Here is a 23,852-nt window from a genome sequence, read left to right as displayed (position 1 = left end):
ATCTGCATGGGTTTTATCTATGTGTGCATGTATGTATATTGACAAGTTAATGTAAATTCATGTAATATCTAAGATGGAACTAGGCTAAAGATAATATTTTTCTTTCTAGATCCTATACAGTGGTCCACAGACCAAGTCCTGCATTGGGTGGTTTGGGTAATGAAGGAATTCAGCATGACTGATATAGACCTCACCACACTCAACATTTCAGGAAGAGAATTATGTAGTCTCAACCAAGAAGATTTTTTTCAGCGGGTCCCTCGGGGAGAGATTCTTTGGAGTCATCTGGAGCTTCTTCGAAAATGTATAAAATTGGAGTTATTATCTATTTATATTGTACCTTAAGCTTGATTTTATTTTTATAAATGGTTTGTTTATTGATAGCAGTAGTAAGCACATAATTATGCAGTTTTTTAACTGTAAGGCAGTACTGAGAACTCTTTATTATTCTTTTTTTTTTTCCCCAAGATTTACTTATGTGTTTATTCAGAAGGCAGTGACAGAGGAGAAGAGAGCGAGAGATATCTTCATCTGATGGTCCACTCCCCAAATGCCTGCAACAGCCCAGGCTGGGCCAGGAGCCAGGAAGTCCACCCTGGTCTCTCACAAGAGTGGCAGGGACCTAAGTACTGGGGCAATCTTTCACTGCTTTCCCAGGAGCATAGCAGGAAGCTGGAACAGAAATGGAGCAGCCGGGACTCAAACTGGCACTCCAAAGTGGGATGCCGTCATTGTAAGCAGCGATTAAACCTACTGCGCAGGAATTCCAGCCCCACATTATATCACGCACTCCCTATAATAATGCCGTGGGTGATTTTTTTTATATTTTAGATAGCAAAGTGAGGCTTTGCTACAAGGTCACAGAGCTGGGATTTGCAGAGCCAGGATTTAACCCGTCTAACATTAGAATCCCAAATTCTAAAATTTGATGCTATGCCCTAGACTTAGTCCTCTACATATATTATTCTAGTCAGTTCTGCTCATCTTCTAGAAATTCAAAATCGCTTGTTCACAAGTGCTTTCTTCCCCATTATTTAGTGTTTGTAAACTACTTTAATATTAACTGAATAGGGTCTTAAGGAAAGTGTAAGTATATGACTCACTGTTGTGAATTGGAGACACTGGTTATTAGTATTTCCAGTTAGAACCCCAGAATGTTCCACAGACATTATTATTAGGTAACTGTGTATAGAAATTAGAAACTGCTTGGCTGTCCAACAAAAAGCTCAAATAAATTTAAATGATGTTATTTGAATTTTAATCCAAGTTACATTCAGTGACCATCTAGACACAGCTAGATGTTAAGGCATCTGAGCAGCAACCCATCCCGACATTGCTTTGTATATCAGAAATGCTAGGCAGATCCATGCATTTTTTAGATTGCATAAATAAGAAAGACATTGACAGTGCTTTTGTATTAGTTATGGGTGAAAATGTAACCCCTTGCATTTTGTTCTACCATATGCCCAATCAAGGAAATGTTTCCTAGTAAATGGGATTTTCCACAGTGATTTAATCCCTAGTGTTTTCATCTGAGGTAGTTTCTCTGCTGTTGACTAAGAAATGAGCTGTGGAGAGAGGCTTTCTTCGTTGTGTATATATGTATGGATTTTTGTGTGTTTTTTAAAAGTTTCCATGACACTACGAGACTTCATTGATTGCATTTGCCTGGTTTATTTCTAGTTTCAATTCTTAGTAGATAAGTTCACTGTCTCAGTTGAAGGTTGTCCTCAGTTTTTTAGGTTTTATCCTCTGCAGACCTTTTCAGATGAAAAAAGTAAATCATAGATTTTTTTCGGGTTTTTGTCACGTGAGTTATCTTTACCGAAACTTTTTCTTAGAGTTATTCTCAAGAACACAAGGATAGTGCTATGACAATGGTCTTTCCTAAATTCATGTTTTCCCAGTGTCTCCTAGGTCAGTTTTTTGTTGGGGTATCTCTTTCAGGTTCTCCTAGTGCTTTACAAACCTAGACTTTTCCTATATGGAAGCAAAAGAGTCTTGTATATCTTTCCATTTCTGTGCAGTATAATGGACTTTCCTCTGAAAGGCTCTGCTCTGGAATCATTGGTTTGTTTTCAAAAACAGCCAAGCCTCCATGGCCTAGATAATTGTTTCATGGAATTCTTTGCTTGTCCAACCGTGGTTCTTCTCTCTGCCCTCACAGAGAAATCCCATTTGGTTTTAGAATCTAATGTTCAGTTTGGAATTTGGGGGATATGCAGAATGGAGCATAAATCTGTTTGCCATAGACTCTATGTGAAGAAGTCTCATTTCTCACAACAGAGTCTTTTGAGCAGTCTGATTATGTAGCCCTTCTTGTAGAGAGAAATCTGCAGCATATATCTGAAAATTGTTGTTTTCTGGGATAGGAAATTTTTGTTGCTAATAAATTGTTATTTATTAACACTACATGTTGTCTGCATCCAGTGATTCCTCAAGAGTGTTAAAGAGACTGAGCTCCCTTCAGATGTTTGTGTCAGATCACCTATCTGAGCCACCACCTTCCTGCAGTTCCCCTTAAGTTGAAACTTTATCTGAGTTCTATATGTGGGATGGATAATTAGGAAATATTCCATACTACTAGTTGTCTGACGTACCTTTGATGTGTCTGTCTTCTGTCATCAAAGGGATGGGTTCTGGTTTTCTGAGGGGTTTCTTTAGGGAAATGAATTGCTTCCTACCTTTAGAGTCTTAATTTTTCTTCATAAAATGGCTACATAACCCCCAGAGCTTTGTCTCTTAGGACTCAGCTTCTTTTGTGTGTGGCCAAGATTTGGAGGCTTAGTACAGAGTATGATAATCACAGTGCCTACACAGATATGTGCTAAGCTTTCAAAGCTTCTCTCTTGCTGTATTCTTGATGGTTCCCAGGAAGAAGATAAAAATGCAGTCCAAGAATTAGGACTTGGATGCTGAGTTTACAGGTTGCTTACTCCTGTTCAGTATGATGGGTTACTTTCTCTCTGTCCCTTTTGGGACTGAGGTATTCCATTCATTTAGTCACATATTGAATGATTTCAATTTCAGTAGCACTTTGCCTCTTGAGGTTTTTTAAATGAAATTCTAAGGAAAATCTCCACAAACAAGACATGGATTTTTCTTCAGTAGAAACACCAGTTCTAGGAAAGAATGCGCAAAACCAAAAGTCCTAATCAGGCAGTAACTACTTGAAAATGTTTTTCTTTAATCTTCACAACAACCTCTTGAGGAGGTAACTGGAGGTTTCTCATTTTAACATGAGGAAATTAATGTTTAAAGAGGTTGAGAATTTTACCATAGTCTGTCTATATCACCAAGAGCTAAGATCTTGAACAGAGATCTGTTTGAAACTATCCCGTAATTGTGGAAGCCCTTGAACTCAGGACCTTCAAAGAAAGCTCCTGTTGACAGAACTTAGATTGCTTCTTTTGTTCCTTGGCTTTTTCCAGCTCTGTTTGTCTAGACCTGTATCCTGGCCTGAAGAGTCTTGTAAGGGGCCCACGCCCCAGGACTCATTGATTATCCAGAATGATTGCTGGTGGGTGCAGTTTCAGTTTCAAGAGAGAAGCATGTAGTTTATGCCAGGTACTGAACAGGCAGAATAGAAACTGGAAGGTGCAGTTATTGTTTGAGAGGCAAAGGATAGCATTTAAACAGCAACAGGAGAGTAATGAGTGGTTCTGTAGAGAGTTACGTTAGGAACTTTCAAATGGAATGCTTATGTTGAGAGTTGTATTTGCATTAAATAATTTAATTGTGATATTTAGAATTGTTATAATTTTGTTGAAAATTTAACATTGTAAAGTTAAAGCAGTTTTATCAGAAGTGGGTGTTATAACAGTTTTAAGGGAGTCTTTGTTGATACATATGTGTATAAGTGATTTCAGTTTGGTGTATATTCTGATCCTGGAGATTTCTATATTTTTATATGATTTTATATAGATAAAGATTGAAATGCAGATATTTATATTTAGAAAACCATGGTTCTTTGAATAACTTTCCAGAACACAAAAAGAAATTGGAGTTTTTCATAGTTTATTTCTCTTCTTTTCATGGTTAATTTCTCTTGACAGTCAAATATTTTTTAGTTTCTTATGATAGTAAGTTCCAAATGTTAATATTTTACTTTTTCTTCAATTTGATTTACTGGCTTTGGTTTTAGTTGTAGAGTTCCTTTTAAAATAGGAGTGGGGAACTTCTAGCCCGTGGGCCATATAAAGCCTCTGAAATCATTTGGCTGATCTTGCCAAGGAACTGTGTGGCTCGAAATTCAGTAAATCTGTAGCAGGCTAGTTTTTCACTTGGTAATTTTGTATGGCCTGCAGGTGATGTTATAAATATCCAAATAACTTTTGGTGGAACAAAGGTTCCCCACCCCTGCTTTAAAAAGATATTGCTTACAAAGTTAGAGATTCACTGGATCGGGGTTTTTATTTATAATTTTAAATGAAAATTAAAAATTTTAATGTGTTCTTTAGATGTGTTGGCAAGCCAAGAACAACAGATGAATGAGATAGTTACAATTGATCAACGTGAGTATTGTTGAATGCCCATAGTACTTACCTATTTATCAGTAAGATGTTTTCTGTACTTGATATTGCAAGATAGTAAAAAGGAGAACTTTTTGTGCACATGTTCATGACGGATTTTAGATAAAAAAGAAAGTATAAGTAACACCTATATACACCAGAAGAAATAAGATAAAAAGTTTCCCTACTGTAGATTCCATTTTTCTCTCTGACCAGAGTAATGACTATCCTGAATTGAATGTTTATATTTTTACCAATTATTTAACAATAGGTACTTTATAGTATTGCTTTGCCTATGTTAAAACATTTTGTCTAAAATGGTGATATATACTGTGCATATCCATTTATAACATGCTCTTTTGTTTAACATTTCTGAGACTTACAAGTTTTGATATTTGTGGGTAGATTCAGTCATTTTCACTGTTGAATAGTATTTCTAAAATGCTATGAACATCATTGAGTATGTCTAAGAACATGTGTCTCTGTTTTTAGTATCACAGGGTTTCTACTTTGTCAGCAAGTATAGGTATTCTTACAGTTTTTTTTTTTTTTTTTTTTTTTTCCAAAATGGTATCAGTTTGTACTATCAACAGTAGTGGAATGTGAGTTCTCATTTGTCTGTATTTTCTCCAACATGTGATAAACCATTTCTCTGAACAGATGTTTTAAAAACATGTTTTTATATTTTAACTGTTAGTCTAATGTGTAAGCACCATTGGGTTATCATTTCATACAGGAGATCAACTCTTAAGTTTCAGATTCATAAACCATCATAGTGCATCCTGTGAACTTTTGTGTGTTGGAAACTGTTTGAGTAAGGCTATTGTAATGAAGTCTTTTCTTTGAGCTAATAGAAGGGCATTTGTTACACCAATTGCGTTTAATGTCTTTCAGTAATTGTTTTCAGTGCTTCTGTTACAAGAAAAAAAAAATTCTCCCCATGTCATCTTTGCAGCTGTGCAAATTATTCCAGCATCAGTGCAGTCTGCTACACCAACTGCCATTAAAGTGCTAAACAGCAGTGCAAAGGCAGCTAAAGTCCAGAGAGCTCCAAGGATTTCAGGAGAGGATAGGAGCTCACCTGGGAACAGAACAGGTATTTTACATTAACTATATTTCACTTCATTTCACTACATAAAAATGTGAATTTAGGTAACTCTCCTGACAGTATTTAGACAGCATTGGTTTAAAAAAGAAAACTGTTTCTGCTTTTTGCCCTGTGTTAATTGGTAACACTATAGCCAATGCTTGTTCCTATTGTCAATTCAGGAAACAATGGACAAATCCAACTGTGGCAGTTTTTACTAGAACTCCTTACTGACAAGGATGCTCGAGACTGTATTTCTTGGGTTGGTGATGAAGGTGAATTTAAACTAAATCAGCCTGAACTGGTTGCACAAAAGTGGGGACAACGTAAAAATAAGCCTACAATGAACTATGAGAAGCTAAGTCGTGCATTAAGGTAAGCATGTATTATTATTTTTCCCTAATATCAGGCCTTTCTAAAAATAGCGTTTTATTGTAGGTGTAAACTTTGCTATGTAGTAGTAAAAGTACATGTTCATAAAATGTTATTTTCTTTATGAAATAAAGGGAGTGGGAGAGGGGAGTGTTGTGGGTGGGAGGGAAGTTATGGGGGGGGAAGCTATTGTAATCCATAAGCTGTACTTTGGAAGTTTATGTTCATTAAATAAAATAAAAAAGTACATGTTCATAAAATGTTATTTTCTTTATGAAAAAATGGTAAAATTTACATACGTATTATAGTAATAATAGCCTTTTAAAACATGTCTTAATAGCTTTGTGGTTTATAAAAAAGTCATATTCTAAGATCATTTGTTTTAACTGATTTAGAAACAAACTACTCTTTTCAAAACAAAAATGTTTTAATCTTTGAAATTTTTATTGTTTGCATAACAGAAGATGCTGTCATTTGCTCGTGTGAATTCACTTCAGTTTTAGCAAATACATAGATATTGTATTCTGTTTTTATAAGTGGATACAAAATATTGATCCATTTCTGTTTTTTTTCTCCTTTGACTATCTGCCTAAATTTGAGTTTTATAAAATTAGAATAGAGTAAAATTATTTTTAATTCCTTATGAATAGTATGAAATTTTTTGATATAACTTAGTCTCAGAAATTACAATTAGTGATAGGGATTCATAATGTACATTTGAAGTATTTGAAAAGGAGGATATGTAGGAATATCACAGGATTATGCATCTATTTGGGGGAAGGTAAATATAGTAAAGTAGTTCTACAGTTTACTCTGTAGTTTACATGCTTTACCTTTTTTTTTTTTTAATATTTATTTATTTATTTGAGAGAATTACAGATAGTGAGAGGGAGAGATAAAGAGAAAGGTCTTCTTCCATCTACTGGTTCACTCCCCAAATGGCTGCAATGGCTGGAGCTGAGACCAAGAGCCAGGAGCTTCTTCCAGGTCTCCTATGCAGGTGCAGGGGCCAAGCATCTGGGCTGCCTTCTACTGCTTTCCCAGGCCATAACAGAGAGCTGGATCAGAAGAGGAACAGCCAGGACTAGAACCAGCACCCACATGGGATGCTGGCACCTCAGGTGGAGGATTAACCCAATGTGCCACAGCACCAGCCCCAACATGCCTTTACTTTTTATTGCTTTATGTTTCAGTTTGCCATTATCTGTAGACTTACACTGAGAGCGTTATGATTTTGTTTTCATCATACCAGCCTCCTCCCTCTTTCCCCCACCCTACAACATGCACACCCTTTCCACCTGCTGTTCCCAGCATAATTATATGGAACTTTTAGTTAAATCAGTGTTCATTATTATAGGATCATGATCATTTAAGTACTTCTAAATAGTTTACCATGATTTTTTTTTTCTTAAATGATCCTTTGTATCCCTTGGAATTCATAAGTAACCAAGATGCTTAGTTTTCAGTGTGTTTATCACTTACTCAGCCTCAGAAACACTTTGCCAATTGTGGTAATATCCTTTCTAGGTAATCAGAATTAAAACTGCCATTTTTGACAGTTGATGCAGATTGCATACATACAAGTCTCCTAAAATTAGATGCAAATTGTTAGAAGTAATAGTTAAGATGTTTGGGCAGGTATCTGCTTTTAAAGCCCTACTTGGATACCCACAGACTTTATAAGAGTATCTGGGTTCGAATCCTGGCTCTTTTTCTGATTCCAGGTAATGCAAACCACTGGAGGTAGCAACTGAGACTCAGAAACACTGGAGTCTTGTCACCCACATGTGAAACTCAGATTCAGTGTTGCCCATCACTGACTGTTGAAGAGTAAACCAACAGATGGAAATCTATCTCTGTTTCTCTGCCTTTCAGATAAATAGACATTTTAAAGTGTCTGATATTCCCAGATTGATCAATGCAGCAACAATAGAATCTAATGTTTTTTCTTTTCATAGACTTTACAAGATAATTCTTAAATATATGTAGGAATATAAAGTACTGTGATAGGGCACCTGAAGAAGTTTACAAAATAGAAAAACTTCTAAGGATGTTGAGACTTACTCTAAAGATATAATATATGACAGATGCTTTTTGTTTAATGATAAATAGGCAATAGAGTTGGTTAGATAGAACCAAGAATATATTAATGTTTGACTTAAAGAAATAGTGGGAGAAGGCCGGCGCCGCGGCTCACTAGGCTAATCCTCCGCCTTGCGGCGCCGGCACACCAGGTTCTAGTCCCGGTTGGGGCGCCGGATTCTGTCCCAGTTGCTCCTCTTCCAGGCCAGCTTTCTGCTGTGGCCCGGGAGTGCAGTGGAGGATGGCCCAAGTGCTTGGGCCCTGCACCCCATGGGAGACCAGGAGAAGCACCTGGCTCTTGCCTTCAGATCAGCGCAGTGCACCGGCTACAGCGCGCAGGCCTCAGCGGCCATTGGAGGGTGAACCAACGGCAAAAGGAAGACCTTTCTCTCTGTCTCTCTCTCTCACTGTCCACTCTGCCTGTCAAAAAAAAAAAAGAAATAGTGGGAGAATAAAAGACCTGCTCTTCATTCAGCAGTGCTGGGAACTTGACTCTTTCCTCACCATACCAGAATCAATTCTGTTGCTTACAGCTCTAAATTTAATAAATAATAGAGGGAAACATCAGGATTATAGTAATTTTTCACTGACTACTAGCAGTGAAAAAAAGATGTTTAAACATAATCAAGTTTGGATTTGAGCAATTGATTACATCTCCAGGTGGACTTCAGCCTGTCCCAGCTCTGGCCATTGTGGCCATTTGGGGAGTGAAACAGCAGATTGCAGGTTTCTGTCTTTCTCTCTCTCGTCCTCTTTCTCTTATTAACTCTGTCTTTCAAAACAATAAATATTTTTTAAAAAGTATATACACACATGCTCAAAGCAGCTTTATAGCATCCTCAAACCAGAAACCATCCAAAAATCTATCAATAGTAAAATGAGTAAATCAGTTGTGATAAATTCAGATAATACCATAAGTGCATCAAAGAAAATTATTTACTGATGCAGATAATGATTTTGATGGACCTCAGAAACAATGTTCAGAGAAGGAATCCAGGCCCAAAAGATTGCATACTGTATGAATATGTACCATATGAGTGCATTTATTTACTAGAGCTTAAGAAATAGGAAATGTTAGAGCATTTAGGGATGCATATTTAAGTGATAAAAGTAAAAAATCTCAACATGAAAAATAAAAAGAAAACAATGAAAATAGATGAAACACTATGTTTACCTCTTAAGCAGGGGTAAGGAGATGACTGGGAGAGGCCTGGAGGTCGTGTTAGATGCTCACAGTGTTCTGCTTCTTGACCTGATAGTTAGCAGGTGAATGCTTACTTTGAAATGAACTGCTGAGCTGTTTACTTTTGTATCCTGTTTGTGTTATATATTTCACAGTTTAAAAAGGTTTAAACATATCAGAAAAGGGATGAAAAGAAATCGTATCCATGAAAATGTAGGTACTATATACCTTTTTACTTCATAATAGGTAGGGAAGAAATGTAATGAGTACTTTTATGCAGTTCTGTGATACTCCTGCTAGATGAAAGGAAAGGGTAAATAGAATTAAAATTTGTGTGTCTTTTTCTATTTTATCACCACGTACCAAGAAACATGCAAGATTATAACCAAGTCTGTTTTCCTTTTAGAAATATAAAACCACTTTCCTTTTGTTTTCCTTTTTCCTCAAATGTGTTATTTTTTTGTAACCTTACAAATTAATGTAGAAGTTTGTTTTGTTTTGTTTTACAAAACACTGTATTTTCAGCAAAACTAATACTTAGGCCTCTCTGGTTCTTTTTAGATTAATTAATAAAACTTTTAGCTCCCACATATAATGGAGAATATACAGTATTTATCTTGTCTGGCTTATTTCGCTCAACATGATGTCATCCAGTTACAACCATTTTGATGTAAATGATACAACAAGAAGATATAACAATTATCAATGTATATGCACCTAACTACAGGGCACCGGTTTATCTAAAAGATTTGTTAACGGACTTAAAGGGAGACTTAGACCCCAATACAATAGTACTGGGGGACTTCAATACTCCACTCTCAGAAATAGACAGATCAATAGGACAGAAGATCAACAAGGATACAGTAGATTTAAACGACACTATAGCCCAAATGGATCTAACAGATATATACAGAACTTTCAATCCTACAGCTAAAGATTTTACATTCTTCTCAGCAGTTCATGGAACCTTCTCTAGGATTGACCACATACTAGGCCATAAAGCAAGTCTCAGCAAATTTAAAAGAATTAGAATCATACCATGCAGCTTCTCAGACCACAGTGGAATGAAGTTGGAAATTAGCAACTCAAGAATCCCTAGAGCATACGCAAACACATGGAGATTGAACAACATGCTCCTGAATGAACAATGGGTCATAGAAGAAATTAAAAGAGAAATCAAAAATTTTCTGGAAGTAAATGAGGATAACAGCACAACATACCAAAACTTATGGGACGCAGCAAAAGCAGTGTTAAGAGGAAAGTTTATAGCAATAGGTGCCTACATCAAGAAATTGGAAAGGCACCAAGTAGATGAGCTTTCAATTCACCTCAAGGATCTAGAAAACCTACAGCAAACCAGACCCAAATCTAGTAGGAGAAGAGAAATAATTAAAATCAGAGAAGAAATCAACAGGATTGAATCAAGAAAAACATTCCAAAAAATCAGCCAAACGAGGAGCTGGTTTTTTGAAAAAATAAACAAAATTGACACCCCATTGGCCCAACTAACTAAAAAAGAAGAGAAAAGACCCAAATCAATAAAATCAGAGATGAAAAAGGAAATGTAACAACAGACACCACAGAAATAAAAAGAATCATCAGAAATTACTACAAGGACTTGTATGCCAGCAAACAGGGAAACCTGTCAGAAATGGATAGATTCCTGGACACATGCAACCTAGCTAAATTGAACCAGGAAGACATAGAAAACCTAAACAGACCCATAACTGAGACAGAAATTGAAACAGTAATAAAGGCCCTCCCAACAAAGAAAAGCCCAGGACCAGATGGATTCACTGCTGAATTCTACCAGACATTTAAAAAAGAATTGACTCCAATTCTTCTCAAACTATTCAGAACAATTGAAGAAGAGGGAATCCTCCCAAATTCTTTCTATGAAGCCAGCATCACCTTAATTCCTAAGCCAGAAAAAGATGCTGCACTGAAAGAGAATTACAGACCAATATCCCTGATGAACATAGATGCAAAAATCCTCAATAAAATTCTCGCCAATAGAATGCAACAACACATCAGAAAGATCATCCACCCAGACCAAGTGGGATTTATCCCTGGTATGCAGGGATGGTTTAATGTGCGCAAAACAATCAATGTGATACACCACATTAACAGACTGCAGAAGAAAAACCATATGATTATCTCAATAGATGCCGAGAAAGCATTTGATAAAATACAACACCCGTTCATGATGAAAACTCTAAGCAAACTGGGTTTGGAAGGAACATTCCTCAATACAATCAAAGCAATCTATGAAAAAACCCACAGCCAACATCCTATTGAATGGGGAAAAGTTGGAAGCATTTCCACTGAGATCTGGTACCAGACAGGGATGCCCACTCTCACCACTGCTATTCAATATAGTTCTGGAGGTTCTAGCCAGAGCTATTAGGCAAGAAAAAGAAATTAAAGGGATACAAATTGGGAAGGAAGAACTCAAACTATCCCTCTTTGCAGATGATATGATTCTTTATTAGGGGACCCAAAGAACTCTACTAAGAGACTATTGGAACTCATAGAAGAGTTTGGCAAAGTAGCAGGGTATAAAATGAATGCACAAAAATCAACAGCCTTTGTATACACAGACAACGCTATGGCTGAGGAAGAACTTCTAAGATCAATCCCATTCACAGTAGCTACAAAAACAATCAAATACCTTGGAATACACTTAACCAAGGACGTTCAAGATCTCTATGATGAAAATTACAAAACCTTAAAGAAAGAAATAGAAGAGGATACCAAGAAATGGAAAAATCTTCCATGCTCATGGATTGGAAGAATCAATATCATCAAAATGTCCATTCTCCCAAAAGCAATTTATAGATTCAATGCAATACCAATCAAGATACCGAAGACCTTCTTCTCAGATCTGGAAAAAATGGTGCTGAAATTTATATGGAGGCACAAGAGACCTCGAATAGCTAAAGCAATCTTGTACAACAAAAACAAAGCTGGAGGCATCACAATACCAGATTTCAGGACATACTACAGGGCAGTTGTAATCAAAACAGCATGGTACTGGTACAGAAACAGATGGATAGACCAATGGAACAGAATTGAAACACCAGAAATCAACCCAAACATCTACAGCCAACTTATATTTGATCAAGGATCTAAAACCAATTCCTGGAGCAAGGACAGTGCTGGGAAAACTGGATTTCCACGTGCAGAAGCATGAAGCAAGACCCCTACCTTACACCTTACACAAAAATCCACTCAACATGGATTAAAGACCTAAATCTACGACCTGACACCATCAAGTTATTAGAGAACATTGGAGAAACCCTTCAAGATATTGGCACAGGCAAAGAGTTTCTGGAAAAGACCCGGGAGGCACAGGCAGTCAAAGCCAAAATCAACTATTGGGATTGCCTCAAATTGAGAAGTTTCTGTACTGCAAAAGAAACAGTCAGGAGAGTGAAGAGACAACTGACAGAATGGGAAAAAATATTTGCAAACTATGCAACAGATAAAGGGTTAATAACCAGAATCTACAAAGAGATCAAGAAACTCCACAAAAACAAAACAAACAACCCACTTAAGAGATGGGCCAAGGACCTCAATAGACATTTTTCAAAAGAGGAAATCCAAATGGCCAACAGGCACATGAAAAAATGTTCAAGGTCATTAGCAATCAGGGAAATGCAAATCAAAACCACAATGAGGTTTCACCTCACCCCGGTTAGAATGGCTCACATGCAGAAATCTACCAACAACAGATGCTGGTGAGGATGTGGGGAAAAAGGGACACTAACCCACTGTTGGTGGGAATGCAAACTGGTCAAGCCACTATGGAAGTCAGTCTGGAGATTCCTTAGAAACCTGAATATAACCCTACCGTTCGACCCAGCCATCCCACTCCTTGGAATTTACCCAAAAGAAATTAAACTGGCAAACAAAAAAGCGGTCTGCACCCTAATGTTTACTGCAGCTCAATTCACAATAGCTAAGACCTGGAACCAACCTAAATGCCCATCAACGGTAGACTGGATAAAGAAATTATGGGATATGTACTCTTTAGAATACTATACCGGAGTAAGAAACAATGAAATCCAGTCATTTGCATCAAAATGGAGGAATCTGGAACACATCATGCTGAGTGAAATAAGCCAGTCCCAAAGGGACAAATATCATATGTTCGCCCTGATCGGTGACAACTGACTGAACACCAAAAAGGAAACCTGTTGAAGTGAAATGGACACTATGAGAAACGGTGACTTGATCAGCATAGCCCTGACTGTTAATGAACAACTTAATACATTATCCCTCTTAGTAGTTTTTTTTTGTCTGTACTACTTAATATGACTGGTTTAATTCTGTAATTAATACACAGTTATTCTTAAGTGTTGAAATTTAACTGAAATATGATCCCTGTTAAACATAAGAGTAGGAATAAGAGAGGGAAGAGATGTACAATTTGGGACATGCTCAAGCTGACTTGCCCCAAACGGTAGAGTTAGAAACATACCAGGGGACTCAAATTTAATCCCATCAAGGTGGCATGTACCAATGCCATCTCACCAGTCCAAGTGATCAATTTCAGTTCACAATTGATCATAATGAAAGGACTAAGAGTCAAAGGGAGCACATAAACAAGTCTAGTACCTGCTAATACTAACCGATAGAATAAATAAAGGGGAGAGTGATCCAACATGGGAAGTGAGATACTCAGCAGACTCATAGAATGGCGGATGTCCTAAATAGCACTCTGGCCTCAGAATCAGCCCTAAAGGCATTCCGATCTGGTTGAAGAGCCCATGAGAGTTATTTCAGGCATGGAAAGCCAAGACACTCTGGGGAAAAAAAAAAAAAAAAACCCTAAATGAAAGATCTCTGTGAGTGAGATCCCAGTGGAAAGAACAGGTCTTCAAAGAAGGAGGTACCTTTCTCTGAAGGGAGGAGAGAACCTCCACTTTGAATATGACCTTGTCTAAACAAGATAAGAGTCGGTGAACTCAAAAGGCTTCCATAGCCTTGGAAACTCATGACTGGTGCATAGGGAGATTACTGATGCCATAAACAGGAGTGTCAATTGGTAAAGTCAACAACAGGAGTCACTGTGCACTTACTCCTCATGTAGGATCTCTGTCCTTAATGTGCTGTACATTGAGATTTAATGCTATAATGAGTACTCAAACAGTATATTTTGCTTTGTGTTTCTATGGGGGTGCAAACTGTTGAAATCTTTACTTAATGTATACTAAACTGATCTTCTGTAAAAAAAAAAAAATTATCAATTCCCAACTTGACTCTCACTGGGATTAAACATGACAATAGGTCTGATCTGATTTCATCATCATTTAAAAAATCATCTATTATTTTTCACTTTGTGTGGGAGCAAACTCTTGAAATCTTTACTTAATGTATGCTAAACTGATCTTCTGTATATAAAGAGAATCGAAAATGAATCCTCATGTGAATGTAAGGGGAGAGGGAGTTGGAAAGGGGAGGGATGCGGGTGGGAGAGACGATATGGGGGGAAAGCCATTGTAATCCATAAGCCGTACTTTGTTAATTTATATTCATTAAATAAAAGTTTAAAAAAAAGATTATCATTATAATTTCAAAAAAAAAAGAATTTCATTCTTTTTTATAGCAGAATAATATTCCTTTATAATATATATACATACACTCATATATATCCATTCATTTGATTATGGACACTCCGGTTGATTACATATTTTGGCTATTATGAACATTCCTTCTATGTAAACATGGTATTGCAGATATCTCTTTGATTTAATGTGCTCATTCCTTTTGGGTATATACGTAGTATTGAGATTGCTGAATCATATGGCAGGTCCATTTCTCCTTTTACAATAAATCCGTGTTCTGTATTCCACAGTGGCCTCACTAGTTGACATTTCCACCAATAGCATATAAGAGTTCCCCTTTCCACATCCTCACCAACATGTGCTGCTCTCTGTCTTTGGATAATAGTCATTCTAGGCGGTGACGTGATACCTCATTCTGGTTTTGATTTGCATTCTCCTGATGGCTAGTGATACTGAACATTTGTTCATATATTTGTTGGCTACTTGTATTTCTTCTCTAGAGAACTGTCTGTTGAGGTCCTTTGCCCAAATAGTAACTGGATTGGTTGTTTTTTTACTGAATTTTTGGAGTTGTTGATATATTCTAGATAATAGTCGTTTTTTTGTATAAGTAGGTTGCAAATATTTTTCCTAATTTGTCAGATGTTAGAATAGAGAGCCTGAAAATTAATCTACTTAGATACAGCCAACTGTTCCCAAAGAAACATTTTATTTAAGGAATATAAATTTCATAAGTACAACTTTAGGAATATAGTGATTCTTTTCAACATACCCACCATCCCACCCACACTCCCACCCGTCCTCCTCTTCCTTCTCTCATTCCCAGTCCTATTCTCCATTAAGATTAATTTTCAATTAACTTTATACACAGAAGACCAACTCTATACTTAGTAAAGATTTCAACAGTTTGCGCACCCATACACACACACACACACACACACACACACACAAACTGTTTGAGAACAAGTTTTTCAGTTAACTCTCGTAATACAACTCATTGAGGACAATGGTCCTGCATGAGAAGTTAGTGCACAGTGACTCCTGTGGTTAATTTAACAATTAATGTCCATGAACACCTGTGGCTCTTGATATGTGCTGCTTAGGCTATGGAAGCCTTTTGTGACCACAAACTCCATCAGTATTTAGACAAGGCCATAAGCAAAGTGGAAGTTCTCTCCACTCTTCAGAGAAAAGTACATCCTTCTTTGATGGCCATTTCTTTCCTCTGGGGTCTTACAGAGATCCTTCATGTAGAACATTTGTTGCCACAGTGTCTTGGCTTTCTATGCCTGAAATGCTCTCATGGGCTTTCAGCCAGACCAGGATGCCTTAATTAGAAGAAAATGTAGGAAAAACACGTCATTACATTTGTGTTGATGATGACTTCTTGGAGTGCTACTTAAAGCAATTGTCATTCTATGAGTCTGCTGTGTGGACTACTTCCCATGTTGGAGCATTCTCTCCTTTATAATTCTATCTATTATTATTACCAGACACTTGATGCTATTTATATGATTACTTTAACACTTAATCCTATCTGTATGTTCACTTTAATACTTAATATGATCACTTTAACACTTAAGATGACATTTTTACCACTCAGCTTAATGGGATTAGGGGACCCATGGCAAGTATTTAAACTGTACCCTTAGAAGTATGTCCATAGGAATATATGCAGAACTATACAGCTTTACAGTTGCAAGCTTTCTCCTCCCTCTCTTATTTCCACTCTTACTTTTTACTGAGATGTATTTTCTTTTTTAAAGATGTATTTTATTTATTTGAAAGACAGAGTTACAGACAAAGATACAGAGAGAGAGGTCTTTCATCCTCTGGTTCACTCCCCAGGTGGCCACAATGGCCGGAGCTGCACCAATCTGAAGCCAGGAGCCAGAAGCTTCTTCCAGGTCTCCCACGTGGGTGCAGGGGCCCAAGGACTTGGGCCATCTTCTATGCTTTCCCAGGCCTAAGCAGAGAGCTGGATCAAAAGAGTAACTGCTGGGACAAGAACCAGCACCCATATGGGATTGCTGGCGTTTCAGGCCAGGGCTTTAACCCACTGCACCACAGCGCCAGCCCCTGAGATGTATTTTCAATTAACTTTATATAGATATGATTAACTCTATGTTAAGTGAGGAGTTCAACAAATAGTATGAAGGAAAAAAAAAAAAAAAAAAAACTGTCCGGAGACAGTCAACAAGGGCTGTTCAAGTCATTGCTTCTCGAAGTGTCAATTTCACTTCTACAGGTTTCCTTTTAGGTGCTCTATTAGTTATCACTGGTCAAGGAGAGCATTTGGTTTTTGACCCTTTGGGATTGGCTTATTTCACTAAGTATAATGTTTTTCAGATTCATCCATTTTGGTGCAAATGACCAGATTTCTTTTCTTTTTTTTTTTTACTGCTAAGTAGTATTCTGTGGTGTACATATCCCATAATTTCCTCTTGAAAAATGTCTGTTTAAGTCCTTTGTGCATTTCTTAACTGGGTTGTTTGTTTTGTTGTTGTGGAGTTTCTTGATCTCTTTATATATTCTGGTTATTAATCCTTTATCAGTTGCATAGTTTGCAAATAATTTCTCTTATTCTGTTGGTTGCTTCTTTGCTTCTTCACTTTCTTGAGTGTTTCTTTTGCAGTAGAACCTTCTCAGTTTGTCATAATCCCATTTATTAATTTTCAACTAAAGTGTCTGCACATTATTGGAGAAAGGATAATCTCTTCAGTAAATGGTGCTGACAAAATTGGATTTATATTTGTAGGGGAATGTAATTAGATCCCTCTTACTCAACATAGACAAAAATTAACCAAAGGTGAATCAACAACCAACATTTAAGATCTGAGACTGTGAAGTTACTGGAAGAAAATGTAGGGAAAACACTTTATTACATTGGTGTTGGTGATGACTTCTTGGATAAGGCAACAAAAGCAAAACTAGACAAATGGAATTATACTCAGAAGCTTCTGCAGGTAAAAGGAAATAATAGAGTGAAGAGACATCCAACAGAATGAGAAAAAATATTTGTAAGCTACTTATCTGAAATTTTCTTAAGAAATTGAAAAGCCTACAGCCTTTTTTTTAGAAAACTTATTTAATAAAAATATAGAAAGTACAACTTTTGGATTATAGCGGTTTTTCCCCCATAACTACCCTCCCACCCGCACACCATCCCATCTCCTACTTCCTCTCCTATCCCATTCTTCATTAAGATTAATTTTTAATTATCTTTATATATAGATGATCAGCTTAGTGTATACTAAGTAAAGATTTCAACAGATTGCAACCACACAGACACACAAAGTATGAAGTACTGTTTGAAGACTAGTTTTACTGTTAATTCGCATAGTACAGCACATTAAGGACTGAGATCCTACATGGGGAGTAAGTGCACAGTGACTCCTCTTGTTGATTTAACAATTGACACTCTTATTTATGATGTCAGTAATCACCCTAGGCTCTTGTCATGAGCTGCCAAGGCTATGGAAGCCTATTAAGTTCACAAACTCCGACCTTATTTAGACAAGGCCAAAACCTACAGCATTTTACCCCAGATGATATACAGTTGGTGTTTTGTGGACTGAGATCCAAATTTATGTTAATGTAATTTACAGAAAAGGAAACACTGGACTGCCCGTTGTGGTTTTTTTTTTTTTTTAAAGATTTTATTTTTTGAAAGGTAGAGTTACAGACATTGAGAGGGAGAGACAGAGAAAGGTCTTGCATCTGCTGGTTCACTCCCCAAATGAGTGCAGTGACCAGAGCTGAGCCGATCAGGAGCCAGGAGCTTCTTCCAGGTCTCCCACTTGGTGCAGGGGCCCAAGCTGTCTTCTTTCCCAGGCCATAGCAGAGAGTGCATTGGAAGAGGAGCAGCCGGGACTAGAACCTGTGCCCATATGGGATGTTGGTGCCACAGGTAGAGGATTAACCTGTGCCACAGTGCTGGCCCCTGCGCGTTGTGGTTGTGTTTGTGTGTGTGTGCGTGTGTGTGAGAAAGGGAGAAAGATCAAACATAAATATCATATGTTTACTATTCCAGAACTAGGGAAAAATGACGTATCTTCTAGGTCAGGCTTTTCATTAATGGACTCTTGATTAAGCCGAGTAACTGTTACAATAAAATCTTGCTAAATGTGGTAGTTTATATCAGGTCAAATAGTTCTTCTGTAACAGCTAAGTCCATGGGCAGTGCAGTTTTATAATAAGGGCTTCACAGTCTACCAGACCAGAAAAGAATTTGATTAACCTATTTTTCCTGTTGTTGGAGTTGGCAGTACATAGTGATAAAGTCTGTTTTCCAATGTAAATGTTAAATCCAACTTGTCTATTTCTGTTTCCCTGGAAAGCATTGTAAACTAGATTTTTGGTGTAATTTTTCTGAAATCTGCTTTATGTAGGTTTAGAAACATTGTTGTGTAATATCCTTTTACTGTTTTTCTCTATCTTCTGTTTCTTCTAGCTGCTTTGCTTAAACATTTGAAGCTCCCTACTGAGCTTGGATAATTTCTCTGATACTTGGAAAAGCCTTCACATAGTAAAACGATAAAGAGGAAATCATGCCTATACCATTTGAGATTTTATAGATGACAGAAAAGTGGACAGACATTCCAGTGACCCATGGAATATTAAACATTTTTTATTCTGTGGATTCTTATTAACATAGTGTATATTTTTATAAAAAGCTGTCAGTGTGCTAAGAGCTTAAAGATTACCTTTGAATCCTTAGCAGTTCTGAGTTTTTCACCTCATTTTATAGATTAAGAATATAGAGGCTTAGAGAGGAAATGTTTCGTTCCTGTGGTCGCAGAGGTAGTAAGTTGAGATGGAAAGTTTTAAATCTTGATTTTCTGACTCTAAAACCCTTGTTCTTAGGTTCTGCTGCCACTCCCAAGAGTGTTTGTTTAATAATTATGTTTATTTTTAAAAATCAGTGTTTCATCATAATTGTTGAAAAAAATGTGCTTGGAAAATTTAATATATGAGGTCTTATACTGCTGAACATTGAGATTTTACTAAGTAAGATTTTTAAGTTTCCTTGGGTAGTTCATTAAATAGTCCGTGTAACTTCAATGTTTATTGTCACTATGGATGCATTACTTTACCAGGTTTCTGCTTGTGGAATAGTATGTGAAATATTATTAAGAGGTCATATTTATTTTTTTATATGGTCCTAATGTACTTTTCTCTTTTAAAGGTATTATTATGATGGGGACATGATTTGTAAAGTTCAAGGCAAGAGATTTGTATACAAGTTTGTCTGTGACTTGAAGACTCTTATTGGATACAGCGCAGCAGAGTTGAACCGTTTGGTCACGGAATGTGAACAGAAGAAACTTGCAAAGATGCAGCTTCATGGGATTGCCCAGCCGGTCACAGCAGTAGCCCTGGCTGCTGCTTCTCTACAAACAGAAAAGGATAACTGAGGCCCAGTGCCTTCTGGGAGTCCAAGATCTTTCTTAAATATTTAGAGCAAGTATTGCTCTTATCTTTATTACTGAATTTGGATCTTCTCTTATTTCTAGACTGTACAATCCAGTGCATGATTTTTTTATAAATATTTCATACTCTTGTGAATTTGGATCTTTTTACTTTGAGCATATATTTTAGAATATATGTATGTTAAAGAATCACCACAATATCTGCCGCGTGAAAGCGGGCCCATTGTGGGATAGTTTGTTAACAGTTAGGAAAGCTAAAGTGGTCAGTATTAATGTCTAGCCCTACCAAAAATAGCCAGTAGCATCTGAAGATGAAAAATAAATAAGTATCTCCAGGAAACAGTCTGGCTTAACTATTTTTGAAAAAATAACTTTCCCCTCTCTGCTGCTTTAGATGTAGCTTTACATAGAACCAGAAAATGGAGTTTCTTAGCTAGAGCATTTGCGCCTGTTTCATCTAATCAAGCAGAGCTAAAATGTTCATATCAAATAAAATTATAATATTAATAAATTACTAAACTAAGTATCAGGTTATTAAAGTAATTTATATATTTGCAAGCAAAGTTGACTGGCAAAGAGCAGTTCTGATGGAGATCCAGGTTTAGATGTGGCTTAACTCAGCCAGTGACAGATTTTTCTGTATAGATTATTCATATTGTCAAGCCAAGAATTTAAATTATTTTGAAAGAGACATTTAATTCTAATAAAGCAGCCATTCAAAAATTCTAAAATGATCTCTGTTTTTCTATCAGAGATTTAAAAAACTGAAAAGGTATATACCTCAGCCAGAAAATACATTTGTTTGGTTTAGCATGGCTTCCTTTTTCTTTCTTTTTTTTTTAATTACTCTATAGTAGCAGCTTATTAGGCAGAACAGCTTATATATTCCGTGTTTCTGATAAAGTGAAGACTTTAAATCAGTCAGCAGTGCTTTACCTTTCAAGATACTAGTAATTACAATAGGAAAATTGGACCTCCATTATAGGTAGTCTTCTCTTTACAACTTCCCATTTATTTTTTTCTTTTGAGTATTACATATGTTTGTACAAATATCTATGTACATGTGCAGTTTGCCACTTTGTATGTGCACTTAAACACATTTATATGAAGACATAACGATACCCAAAAAGAAAATCATTAAACCATTTTGAAAACTAACTAGCTCCTATATAAATGAAGTTCCTTACCATGAGCTAACATACTAAACACAAACAGCTAGAAAATTTTTTTCTTTTCATTTCTTTTTACTATTGTGTGTTTGTTTCCAGGTATTAATATAAATAAAGACAAGAAAGACTGCAAATAACTTTTAATCCTCTTACAAAGAAGATTGATTCTCAAATATTACTTTATGCATCTTCATCATTTCATTAAATCCATAGCCCAGAACAGCTTTAGAGAAGCTTAGTTAATGCTTTTCACTAATTAGGAGGAAATGGCGATGATGTTGTTAGAAGTTGCTGCTACCAATACTAGGCAGAGAGCTCTGATCTTTTCTGCTAATCTTAAATCATAATTTTAAGTGCTGTGTTATTGGACTGCGGTTATATTGTCCATTTATATTGCTATCTTAAATTCAAGATTCTGCAGTAGTTCTAAAAAGAATAAAATTTGTAATTTCCATTGTTACTTCTTTATAAGCACATAAAGAATAGACTGACAAATTGTTAGTAAAATTGGGCACTTTGGTTGCAAGAATATCTCAACAGAATAATATTAAATAATATATTGAAACCCCAGCTTTGGATAACAAATAGCTAAACAGGATCTGTTTATGACCTATGGAGTTGATTAATCAATTTAAAAACATAGTAAAGTATACTCTTTTGGTATATTATTAGGAGTATAAGAATATTGACTTTTAGATTAAAATGTTTTTGGGAAGACATACTAAAATTTTAGCCAAGATAACAAACTTCCTTTATGTCTCACTTACATGTATTTAGGTTTTTAAGGCAAAGAATAACAGATTTCTTTAAGATCTCCAAAATCAAACTGTTGTTTCTTTTTCTCCTTTAGCCATTACTCAAATGCCTTTTTTTTCCTTTTGCAGTTTTTGTTTCATTCCTCATAATATGAACAGAGACTTTCACACATGATCAGATGCTGTTTCTTTTCTTCACCTCTGTCATGCCATCATCTTCTGTACCCTGACATAAGTAATGTGACTAATTGACTACAGAAAACTGTCAGTACTTTGTGTCAAGTATTTCCATTGTCCTTATTGAGGTTACAGGTATCAGAAAGCCAGTTAGTCTTCTATTAAAAGATAACGTGTTGTAAGAAAATAAAATTCATGCTATTCCAAAGGAAGAAAGATAAAATCATTGATGGGCCTTTGTATCTTACAAGAATAATGAAATTTTCACTTCTGTGTTAGAACTGTTTTTCCCTGTGAGGTTTTCTTTGAGCCAATTTTCAAATATACCTTGCTAGCCTGAATTCTGAAATGTGAGTTGGTATCAGAAAATCAAGCTAATTAGGCAGAATTTCTGAGTGTGGTTGATCTTCACATGGGTCAACTGATAACATTCATCTTTTGTCATCCACATCGTTTAATTAGGAAAAATTGATTGTTTTCTCCCAAGACTAAAGGTGATACAAAGTATATTTCTTCAAAAGGTTCTGCTTTGATAGTGAGTGAGGTCTGTTTTCCTTGTTCATCATTTTATGCTACTGCCTCTTAAAAAGGACTAAAGTATATGTATCTTGGGATAGCACAAAAACATTTTAAAGTTCACAATTACGAAAGAAACCTATGAATAACTTAATGTCTTCAGACCTAAAGAGTGTAAAGAATACTAAAGCTTCAATATATCACTTGCCAGGAAAAAACATTCTCAGTCTTTTGTAAAAGGGAGAAAAATTTTTGCATACATTTTTACTCTTTAAATAAAGACACTTATACTGTCATAATAACAATTATGTATTTCTTTGTGGTTTTTATTTTTACTGTAATTTTACATAAGACAGTTATTTTCTATTTTTACTCAGATAAAAGTATTTGTGCATAAAATGTAAAAAAATAGTAAAATGAGAAAAATAAAATATACAGTATGTTTCCATGTTGTTTAAAGGGTTTTTTTCCTGGAAACAAATTCCCAGAATGTTTGGTTGGATGAAACTTGACAGTCCATTTGTGGTGTATTATTTCTTTGTATTTCTTTACTTAAAAATGATCAATTTGGGAAGAACAGATCCGTTGAACTGAAATTGTTGGCACAGAGTAGTCCCATTTTAAGAAAATCAATGAAGCCCCCTCTACAAAGCCAGTTTTAGAATAGTGGCAGGTGAATTGGAAAGACTAAGTACTTGTGAGAAGGCAAGCTGATGATTGTTAACCGTAAATGTTATGTCTAATCTTTTTCAAATATAACTTAAATCTGTTCATGTTGGCTGCAGTTCAGGAAGAGCCAGAGAACAGAGGATGGAAGGGGTGAGGAAAAATGACGGTGCCTTTGTGTGTGGTTAAGCAGTGGTTAAAGGTTGACATGCTTAAATAAGAAATTATAGTTTGAGTGAAATGAATTGCTTTAAAAATAGTTTAATTTTATATTTGAAGTGATGAAAGTTTGAAGTGATGAAAGCCATCCGGACCTTAGTGAGATTTATGAG

At 36.1% G+C, this 23,852-nt stretch overlaps 1 protein-coding gene across 6 annotated transcripts in view; it reads left to right on the top strand.

The window, feature by feature from the left end:
• The window catches only part of GABPA (GA binding protein transcription factor subunit alpha), a 52,185-nt gene extending 28,885 nt beyond the window's left edge, over positions 1–23,300 (top strand). For all 6 annotated transcript variants that reach the window (XM_008267149.4, XM_008267150.4, XM_002716772.5 and 3 more), the window contains exons 6-10: positions 110–304; positions 4,461–4,514; positions 5,467–5,607; positions 5,781–5,973; positions 19,994–23,300. In XM_008267149.4, the coding sequence (XP_008265371.1) occupies positions 110–304; positions 4,461–4,514; positions 5,467–5,607; positions 5,781–5,973; positions 19,994–20,222 (812 nt within the window). In that variant the 3' untranslated portion in view covers positions 20,223–23,300. The remainder of the gene's footprint in view (positions 1–109; positions 305–4,460; positions 4,515–5,466; positions 5,608–5,780; positions 5,974–19,993) is intronic.
• The last annotated feature ends 552 nt before the right edge of the window (positions 23,301–23,852 follow it).

The sequence above is a fragment of the Oryctolagus cuniculus genome, chromosome 4 (assembly GCF_964237555.1).
Source record: "Oryctolagus cuniculus chromosome 4, mOryCun1.1, whole genome shotgun sequence".
NCBI lineage: Eukaryota > Metazoa > Chordata > Mammalia > Lagomorpha > Leporidae > Oryctolagus > Oryctolagus cuniculus.
This window is presented reverse-complemented; position numbering and strand designations above follow the sequence as displayed.